The sequence below is a fragment of the Magnolia sinica genome, chromosome 16 (assembly GCF_029962835.1).
Source record: "Magnolia sinica isolate HGM2019 chromosome 16, MsV1, whole genome shotgun sequence".
Lineage (NCBI taxonomy): Eukaryota > Viridiplantae > Streptophyta > Magnoliopsida > Magnoliales > Magnoliaceae > Magnolia > Magnolia sinica.
In genome coordinates this window covers 9889739-9900744 of record NC_080588.1, presented here as the reverse complement: position 1 = coordinate 9900744, position 11006 = coordinate 9889739, and the positions used below count along the sequence as shown (strand labels likewise).

At 41.6% G+C, this 11006-nt stretch overlaps 1 protein-coding gene across 1 annotated transcript; it reads right to left on the bottom strand.

The window, feature by feature from the left end:
• Nucleotides 1-4340: 4340 nt before the first annotated feature.
• LOC131229381 (scarecrow-like protein 3) lies at nt 4341-5868 on the bottom strand. The gene has a single exon (XM_058225323.1). The coding sequence runs from the start codon at nt 5679-5681 to the stop codon at nt 4410-4412; it is 1272 nt and encodes a 423-aa protein (XP_058081306.1). The 5' UTR covers nt 5682-5868; the 3' UTR covers nt 4341-4409.
• Nucleotides 5869-11006: the final 5138 nt, after the last annotated feature.

Genomic DNA, 11006 nt, shown 5'->3' with positions numbered 1-11006 from the left:
AGTTGCATATTCATTCATTCACTATCCACTCGGATTGGTGGTGCGCAACTAATTATTGTGTACCTTCATAATAACAAGAATTTCGGTTGGGCGCGACTAACCTGAGATCAGGAGTTTACCACATTGAGTCTGTCTATCCAAATTTAGGTATGAGACTGGTTTGGATAGAAGTCCCTTGTGGTGGACCCCATTGCCTGCGATACTATGTACTATAATCCCGACTTCACACTCCAACATGGTCATTCCATTCGCACCACATATTGCATTACACTCGCGGCATATGATATTTTGGGTTACTATGTTTTTGCATTTATATGGCCTAGATACGGATGACGGTATTCGTGAACTCGTCAGGAATTGTATATTACATTGCATCTTCAGCATCTGATATTTTTCTCTTTATGACTTCTCATTTGCATAGCTGATCTATATTGCATATTCTGATATTGATTGACTCATGGACTTGTTAGTATTTCCGCTTACTCTGATATTGTATGATTCATGATCTTAGCCGTATTTCCGATATTGTATGATTATGACATTGCATTGAATACTTAGCATTTACCTTGTCCACACACTTACACCACCCTCTAAGCTTTCTATAAGCTTATGCACGATAGATGCGTGCAGGTGATGTTAGGTTGCAGCAGCGCGGAGCTTGGAGTATATAGCCGTTTTTCAGAGCTTGATCTTATTTTGACATATGTATAAACGGTACGGATATAAAAAAATACATTATTGTGGGGCCATGTAACATTGATATCATTTGAGTCGTTCATACAACTCGCAGCTCAAGGCATTACAGCTATGAACGTCACAGTCACAGCAGCTGTAATGTGAAATGCAAGCTTTCATGTTAGCATGTTCTGTACGTTCAGTGGGATATTTGTTATATCCAAACCGTCAATCCATTTAGCAATCTCGTTTTAAGGCTTGAGACGAAAAATAAGATAGATTTGACTATTAAGTGGACCACACTTGATAGAGCATTCTCAGCTGCTATTTGTGGTGCGATCCATATGATCTGTGGATATGATTTATTTTTTGGATAATACTCTATAATTATCTCTAAAACTATATGAATGGTGTAAATATAATAAATGCATCACTGTGGGGCCAATATAACTTTGATCTCCTTTGAACCATTCGTACAACTCGAAGCTCAAGGAGTGTCAGTGCTCGTCTTCGCACGACACGTGCCTACAGCTGTAGGCTTAGGGACGCGGATTGCATACTACCCCCGCCCATCCCTAGCTCCGAACTGGCAGTTCTGTGGTCGGGCCCACCATGATGTATCTGTACATCCAAACCATTTATCCCTTTTCCCGTATTATTTTAAGGCATCAAAATAAAAAATGAGGCAAATCCAACGATCAAATGGACCACACCAAAGATGACTCTTGCATTTAATTCAACTGACATTCAATGCTTTGTGCATTTTAATGCAACCAAGATTAAGATTATTATTTTGTGTGGTCCACTTGAGCGTTGGATATGCCTCATTTTTGTGTTCATGCCTTAAAATAATATGAGAAAAGGGATGGACGGTTTGGATGTACAGATACATCACGGTGGGTCCACCCACAGAACTGCCCATTTGGCGTTCAGAGCTAGGGACTGGCTGATTGCACCTCATACTATTCAACGTAGATGAACGCGGATTAGGTGAGGCAGGAGAAACAACTTTGTGGGCAAGGCCTGACTATGGGGCCCACCTAGATGTATCTGTTCTATATCCATGCCGTCTAACCGTTTTTTCCAGTTCATTATAAGTTATGTACAGGGGAGGGTAAAACTTGTAATTTACACCTGGTCCGGCCCGGATCGAATCGGATCGAATCCAAACAGATCGGATTTCGGTTCGGTTCGGTCAGATCTAATGTTTACCCAAATCTGATCCGATTATCGTTCGGATCTGCCCGGTCCTACCTGAACCTGACCGATCCAGGCCATCGGTTCTGTTCGGATCGGGATGAATTGAGTTGGATCCACTGGATCGGGTCCATCTTGCCCACCTCTAGTTCCACCGGAGGGTGCCCCCTTTTTATGAAACAGCAAGATTGCATGTATGTGGCCCGCATCTTTAGGCAGTGTAGACGGTTCCAAACCTGGCAAATGGGGGCCATGGTTTAATAATAGAGACCGTTAGTCTCTTGTATCCCACCGTAGATGGACAATGCCTCGAAAATCTTTTTAATAGAACAAATATTAACCACTCCATTTATCGCCTACAGATAGACGGTTAAGAAGAAAAATACAAAAATTGTCCGCATTCAACAGAAAAATGTCCTTTCATGGGTCGCTGGCATCTTTTAATCTGGGAGATTCTTTAATAATTTCCCCTTCACGGTGGTAGTCTATTTTGAGGCTGGGAGATTCTTTGATAATTTCCCCTTCACGGTGGTAGTCTACACAGGAAACGGACTGCCTATTCCCCTGCCAGCAGCCAATGGCTGGTAGTCGGTGCTCTGTGGGCCCCACCATAATGTATATGTTTCATCTACGCTGTACATCTATTTTTTCTAGTATGATACCAAAAATGAGTTATGTCCCAATCTCAAATGGACCACATTCCAAGAAACATTGTTAAATGAATGTCGACCATTAAAAACTTTTTGGGGCCATAGAAGTTTTGGATCAATCTGATCTTTGTTTTTTCCCTTCATCTGGGTATTTATGACCTAATCAAGATGTCAAATAAACAGTACAGTGGGCCTTAGGAGGATTTTAATGGTGGATATCTAATTACTATTGTTTTCCTGTGTAGTCCACGTGGGATTTATATCCCCTTATTTTTGTGATCAAGTCATAAAATGATCTTTAAAAATGGATGAACGGAATGAATGAAACATATGCATCATGGTGGGGCCCACGGAGCAGCGACCACCAGCCACTGGGCTTGTGGAAGGGGGAGTAGCCAATCCGTTTCCTCACGGTAGTATTCTACGTACCAATGGTCTTTCCTGCCAAAGCACATCTTCCCCTGGGACGCGGATTTCCTGCCGAATCCTTTCCCATAAAATTCCTGTGCAAGAATGCTAGATGAGTCGACTGAGATGTTTATGAGAAATCCACCCCGTCCATCAGTTTTTAAAGCTTATTTTAGGACCTGCGCACCAAAAGTGAGTCGGATCCAAAACTCAATTGGCCACACGAGAGGAAAAAGTAGAGATTCAATGATCACCGTTGAAACATGCTTATGGCTTAAAAGTTCTGTATCAGGTCCATTTTTTTTATTTTTTATTTTTTATTTTTTTTTAATTTTTTGTGTTTTCACTTCATCCCAATGGGAATGACCTTATAAACGGTTTGAATGGCCTATAAATATCAAGGTGGAGCACAGGAAAGTTTCTACGGTAGCCATTTTTTTCCCAATTTTCTCTGTGTTGTCCCGATAGAGCTTTTGATCCATTTTTTTTTTTTTTCTTCTTTTTTTGCATGTATTAAAATGAGCTCGTAAAATGAATGGAGGGAGTGGATTTTTCACAAACATATTAGTGAACCCCACATAGCATTTTCGTGCACGAACTACTTGCCAGAGGCTTTTGCAGGAAATCCGCGTACCTTTCCATGCTAGACCTAGCATGTAGGTTTATAAATCTGGACCATTCATCTACTGGACAACCAGAGAGCGGATTCACGGTGCGGCCCTGACCGTGGGACCCACCTTGATGTATGTTCTGTACATACACACGGTCTATCCTTTTTGAGAGCTCATTTTAGGGTAAGCCCAAAAATGAAATATCCAAATCTCATGTGGACCACACCACAGGAAACGGTGGTGGTGATAGTGATTGAACGCCCACCATTAAAAGCTTTCTAGGGCCTACCGTAATGTTTATTCGCCATCCAGCCTGTTGTTAAGGTCACACAAACCTCCTAAGGACGACAAAAAAATAAAACTAATATATATATATATATATATATTAGCTTGATCCAAAACTTCTATGGCTCACAAGAAGTTTTAATTATCAATTGCCACTGTTTCCAGTGGTGTGGTCCACCTGAGATTTTGATCTGCTTCATTTTTGTCTCAATTTGTAAAATGACCTGGAAAAAAGGATGGACGGCGTGGAGATACATATACACTACATACATCAAGGTTGGCCCTAGGTTTGAGGCACACCTAATCCGCTACCTAGGAGCGAAACGACTCAGCTCATTTTCAAGCCTACATTGGATAGCCAAAGTGCTTAATGGTTTACAATACATTCAGCAAGAAAAGTACATAAAGTGATGGCTAGGACTGTCCCAAAGAAATTTTTTTAAAGTGGGCCATCCATGACATGGTCCAGTACTGGATGGTCTGTCCTCTTAATGCCATCCTACGGTTAGTGGTTGATCACATTACTAATGAAGGGTCAAGCTAGATTATGTGGTCCTCTAAAAACAAACAATGGAGAACAAAATTACGAACATTGCCACGCAGACACTGCATATATGGGCCGTTCATGCCAACATATCATCAAAAATCCCTTCTCATTCACAACTTTGTAGCCATCCCTCCCAAAAGACTCAACCATTCGCCTCCCTTCATCCATGGCTTCGCCCCACAATCGCACTGGCCTGAACCTCGATCGCCGGATCCTGACCATCCATTTCGCAGCCCGTTCATGCCTTTCTTCCCTCTCCACGCCCTCACATGCCACAACACTTTCAATCTCCCTCCCAAGCATCTCCTCCACTGCCAGCCTCTCATGGCATGTCATGGACCCTGCCGCGGCCTCCACCGAGTCGAACATTGCACTGTAGTAGTGTAGCCCCTCAAGGAACCGGTCGACCAGGCGAGCCGAGTTGTGATCAGACTCTTGCTCGACAAGCAAGAACACCTTGGGCGACATAGACCGGACCATGGACATGAACCTATCCATTTGCTTGCAGGGTCTAACAACATTGGTGACTCGATCTGCCCCAAAACATGGTGGGCCCACAAGATCATCCTCTGCCAACAAGGTGTGTAAGCTTAGCACAGAACAGACGGCCACAGCTTCTCCGGTCCGAACCTTGAGCATGTCTATGGTCACATCTTTTAAGCCAACGTTCAAAGGGTTGAATTGGAAAGGAATGTCCAAAACTTCAGCCTCTTTCACAAGCCTAGCACTCAAATTGTCCAACACATCTCTGTTGGCATTTATGCAAGTGATCTTTAAGTGGGGTGGCCCACTTGATGATAGGGCGAAGGCCAGGAGAAGTGGGGCCCACAGATTGGGATCGCCCGATCCGATGTCGATGATGTGGACCACTTGTTCATCCGACATGGCCCGAAGCACGGTCCGTTGGATGATGGTGTGGGCAAAACCTAGGTAAGGGAGTGCGCGGGAGAACGCGAGCCATGCTCTGGGTCCAGTGGGCCCAGTGGGGTGGTGGGGCCTACTTAGTGCACGGTAGAGGCCCGGCCAACGTTTGATGAGGCGGGCTGCAAGGGATGAGGCGAACCAGGCCGCTAGCCGCTGCATGGAATCACCGGACACAGATGAGAGGTGGGAAATGTGGCGCAGGCATGTGTCGGCGCGGTGCAGGTTGCCGGAGGATGCATGGGCCACACATGTTAGAAGTAACTGGATTAGGCGTAGGCCCCGGTCTTCAGGCTTTAGGGTTTCGGGCGGAGGATGAGAGTTTAGGGTTAGGGTTAGGGTTACATCTGAGGAAGGTTTCTTCAGTAAAGGTGGGGAAGAATCCATTTCTGTAGTCTTTGTGGTTTCAGAGGTGAATGCCAAGTTGAGAAGTGACACATTAAAATTTGAATTTATATAGGTTTGGAAGATTGAAAATTCAAAGATTAGGTGAGTTTAGTGGCTTTTTCTTTGGATTCACCTAAGATTGAAAAACACATATGGACAAGGTGCTTCCCCTATTTTGAAGTTCTTGGACAGTAGACATTTTTTGCCTTTTCTTGTTTGGCTTATACTTTTAAAACTCGTAACTCGACTCCAAGCTTGGCCAGGTCGACTCAATTCAATCTAGTCTTCCGAATGAGCTGGCCTCCTTCCCACTCAACAAGTCTCAGCTTGTCAAAGAGTAACTGACTTAAAAATAAAAAATAAAAAATACAGCCAATCTTCCATGTAAAAAATAAAATAAAAAATAAAAAATAAAAATCGATGGTGATGAGAATCCTTATATCTTGTCTTACTGTTGTGGGTAGTCCACCCATCATAGGGCCTACCCCAATAGCACATTTTACTGATCCATCTAAAAAGAAGGTGGTATTGGCCTCTTATTGTAAAATGATCATGTTTCAAAATAAATAAATAAATAAACTTTCTTTAATTTATTCACTTGTTCCTTCGTTTTAACAATGGAAGATGCTTAAAAACTTAATTTATATTGAAGTCAGGCATTTTTTGAGCTTCCAAACATAACATTTGAGTGATATATATCTGATGAATTTAAATGGAATGAACCATTTTAGATAATGGCTTTAGTCTATCAAAATATGCTTGATTTATGTTTTATTATGGCTTATTTGGTTAACTTCCACCGGGTGAAAGCTGGCAAACATTTTTCAAAACATTCAACCACGAAAAAAAAAAACATCCTAGTGTACCTTTTCATACTTTCTAATATATTTTCACACACACACACACACACACACACACACACACACACACATATATATATATATATATATATATATATATATATATATATATATATATATATATATATATATATATATTAATGCTCACATGCACACCTTACGTGAGCACCCATGTGCACCTTTTTACCTATGCTTTAGGCACGAAATCTGAATGGTCAACTTGATGCAGCACCCTTGAAACCTCACCATTCCAACTTTCACCCTAATCTAAAACTCTAGTGGGTCATGGCAAAATGAAACAATTTCCTCTCTAGACTTGCATTTCCTTTTTCTATACCCCACTAGGGTTTTGAATCAGGCTAAAAATTAGGCCCCTAAGGTTTCAAGGGGTGCCACATCACGTGGACCATTCAAATTTTGTGCCCATAACATGTGTGTAAAGGTACGCATGGGTGCTCACATGAGAAGGTGCGCATGTGAGCATTCATGTGTGTGTACGTGGGAAATGGTACTATGAAGTCGACCTCATGGGAGCTTCTCATGAGATGCATTGTGTGGGCCCCACTGTGATGTGTGTCGAACATTAACACCATCAGTCAGGTGCACCATTACATGGTGGGCTATAGGATTAAAAATCAAATCAATCCATGACTTGGGTGGGCCACACCACATATAACAGTTGAGAGGGGTTATCCTCCAATTAAAATAGTCATAATCATTTATTGAGCCCACTAGGATGTGCTCCACAAATCCAACCCATCCATTATGTGTGTCCCACTTGGATGAGGGGTCAGACCAAGTTTCAATTGTATCAAAAACTCAGGTGGGCCCCACCAAGTGATTTTATACGTTTTCAGCATGTCTTCACATGATTTTATATGGTATGGCCCACCTGAGTTCCATATACGGCCAATTTTTAGTGATATCCCATAACCTAAAGGGGACTCATCAAATGCATGGTGTTGATGTTTGACACACATCGCAGTGGGCCAACTCAGCTCGACCTCATAGTGTGTGTGTGTGTGTGTGTGTGTGTGTGTGTAGTTCTATGCGGTCCACGGGCCTTGGACTTCGGTGAGGGGTCAGACCAAGTTTTAGGCCACCAAATTTTAGGTGGGCCCCACCAAGTGCTTTTATATGTTTTAGGCGTGTCTTCACATGATTTTAGATGGTATGACCCACCTGAGATCCCTATACGACTAATTTTTGGGATATCCCATAATTTAAAGGGGACCCATCAAATGCATGGTGTTGATGGTCGACACACATCATGGTAGGGCCCACACAGCTTGACTTCTTGGGAACTTCCCATATCTGTGTGTGTGTGTATAGTCTAACTGACACAAGCCATATTGTCTGATTATATTCGGATATAACGTATATATCCGAGTTTCAGAGAAAAGACCGTATCTCAAGGGTCTGGATTGCTAGTAAAAGGTTTCTGCTCTTACTTTTTATTCGCTGAATTTCTTTATCATATTACTCCGATATTATCGTAGATCGTGAAAATAGGAGAACGACTGCCATTAGGATTTGGATGGCCGGTAAAATAATTTTGCACCCAAAAACTAGGTATTTTTTCATACGCTTATATCATGTATTTTGTTAGTCATGTCTATACACCCCAAATACTCATATTCAAAACCTTGATTACTAGTGGACCATGGTTAGGCATTAACCTCACCATTAGTTAGTAACACAACACCCTAAGTCAACCGTGTTAACTCATACGCGTTCAACTCATAGACTTAAACGAGTTTGCACGGTTTTTCTTATGTATACATGCGCCCATTTTCTCCACCGTGACCCTTCCAATCTGTCCTGAAGTGTATGCCCCTTTCTCACACAAGGTTCAGTCAGATTCTCTTGTATGGGAGTTACACAATCCTATGCATCCAATCCATACAAGTGGACCACACGTTTGATGATCCAGACCACTGATCATATAGGGCCCACTTCAGATGGGTGATGACTCAAAATTCTTCAAGATTGGATGATTCTAAGCATCCAACCACTGACAATTTTTTATGATATTTTCATTTTAACCGTCTAAGTGCTAAAAGGTATATGAACCTCTGATATTGGTAATTTTAAAGCAATTCCCTATCCATTTGATGGGTCCATCATATCTGCCGTTTGGATCATCAAACTACGGATCCCATTTGTACAGATCATTGCATCAAAGCTTTGTAATGTCTGATTCTTATAAATTTCATATCCTAGGATTGTTTTATTTATTTATTTATTATTTATTTTTCATTTTTTGTCTCCAACCAAAGAGATAGTGCTGAATGCTGCACTGCTGATGCAACTTGTTTTGTTGTGTTGTGTTCTGTTTTGTTTTGTTTTGTTTTAGCTAGCCTACTACTGCAGTTTTGCACTATTGCTTAAATGGAAACATCCCATCCACCAATGTATCAATCCAAACCGTCCAAATCATGTGCACGGTTGTGGATGGGACATTACCCAAAAGATTACACCGATCTAGATATATAATTGATCATGTGATATCATTCTTCAAAAATGAAATGTCATCCGTTTTTCTTTCATTCATCTTTTTCATGGAAATCAATCCGTTGATTCAGATAGCCTGAAGGGTGTAATTTTTCATGATTTAGACGGTCAAGATTGATGCAAATGCCTTATGTACAATAGATGAGTTACCACCATTTAAGAAACGACAAAGGATGCAAATATTGATCTAGCCGTTGTCTTTTTCGTGGTTATGATTTAAATTCTAATTAAAATAATAAAACATGTTTAATTGAAGCGACACGTCTAATTAGTGACGTGGTTGCCGCCTAACCACATCATATTTCTTTGGCACTTACCTTTTAGCATGGTCTCATCTTAGTATCATTAAATAGTTTAAGATAGGGCTTTCAGTGGCTCGGTCGGGTCTGGTCCGGTTCAGTGACAGTGCAGCCCCGACCCATACGAGGTGATCAGGTTCAGGTCTTGTTGGGTTTAGTCCATAGTTTTAGAACTCCAAAAAACTTGACTTGTCCGAGTTTCGAGAAATTGGTCTTTAGTTTTTGAGTCGAGTACTAGATTGGATTTTGAGCTGAGTTATGTTTTTGTGTTTCTAGAACTATGGTTTGGAACCGTTTGGCTCACATATACGTCCAGTGCCAAGCATTAGGTTGAGTTCTAGCGTAAATCTCTAGTGCTTAAATTGTATGGAGTTGGGTTTTCTTAAAACCAGATAAGTGACTTAGTATTGTAATATTCGACTTCAGTTCAATTTAATGCTTGCTACCCCAGGCCCCAAATCATTGGTAGGATCAGACTTGTGAAGTTGACCTGATTGTATAAGAACTCTATGAAGTAGGCTTTTTTATTTTATTTTATTTTATTTTATTTTTATCAATGGTCTGGATTGTCCTAAGGGTTGGATAATGTGATCGGGTGTACCAGTGGACCCTACTAAGTTGTGATGCATCAAGAAATTCGTGTAAATGGTGTGATGCTAGAACTATAACACACATATAGTATTCGAATGGAACTAGGATTGTTAATTCGTGTGGAGCTTTTAGGGAGAGGAGTTTTAGTGGGTTTCAAACTCCTTTACCCTCTACAATGTATAAAATAGGGCTGGGTCCCCAATCCAACACCATCAACGAAAGTAGCAATCCCATCAGAGCTTCTCTAAGGGTGTAAGAAGAGAAAGACTGTCACACTCCAAACTCGGAAACCAAGCTCACAAAATTTTCGATCGCCAAATCTAACGCCGACAGCCTCTGTAGTACCCCATTCTCGGCTTCCAGCGCCTATATACTAGATTTCGATCCTGGGATCATACAAGGAAGATTTTTCAACGTATATTTATCTTGTAAGAAGCATAACCATAAGTTTACCCAAATCACGAAGGTAACATATTCATCACATATCCACTAATATAAATAGTTGAATACAGTGCTGAAAGGGAAATATATATATAAAAAATCAAAGCTCTAGAAGACAGCTGGATGCTCCAAGCGAAGATATATATAACAATTAGTTGCGCACCACTAGCCCGAGTGGATAGTGAATGAATGAATGAGTAAAATGCTGAGTATGTAACTCCTTCTCAATAAGTCCACATATCACCGTACATTTCTAAGATCATTACCGGGGTCTAGTACACTCCACGCTAACTTGCAGCCCCTATCCGAGTGCACAACTGGGTAAGTGGAAGAGACCTCACTATCCGCCTATCAATATCAGGCCCGACTCGTCGATAGCGGACTCATTCCTCAAGCTGGTCAAACTCAACCTAGATATTGCCCCTGACTCAAGCGGATAAGGTCACACCCATTTCCAACCGACCACGACACAGTGGGAGACGCGACCTACTGGTATACGGCCCTCGTGTGCTCATGTATCCACTCGGTCTCGACGTTAGAGCGTCCCTTGGCCTTGAGGGTTTAGGAATTTTTACCCAAGGACATCTATCGTGCCCATATGCTAGAACCAAACATTTTCG

What these genes read in the sequence shown, in the direction of transcription:
- LOC131229381 (XM_058225323.1), bottom strand. Translation starts at nt 5,681, where the DNA reads ATGGATTCTTCCCCACCTTTACTGAAGAAACCTTCCTCAGATGTAACC.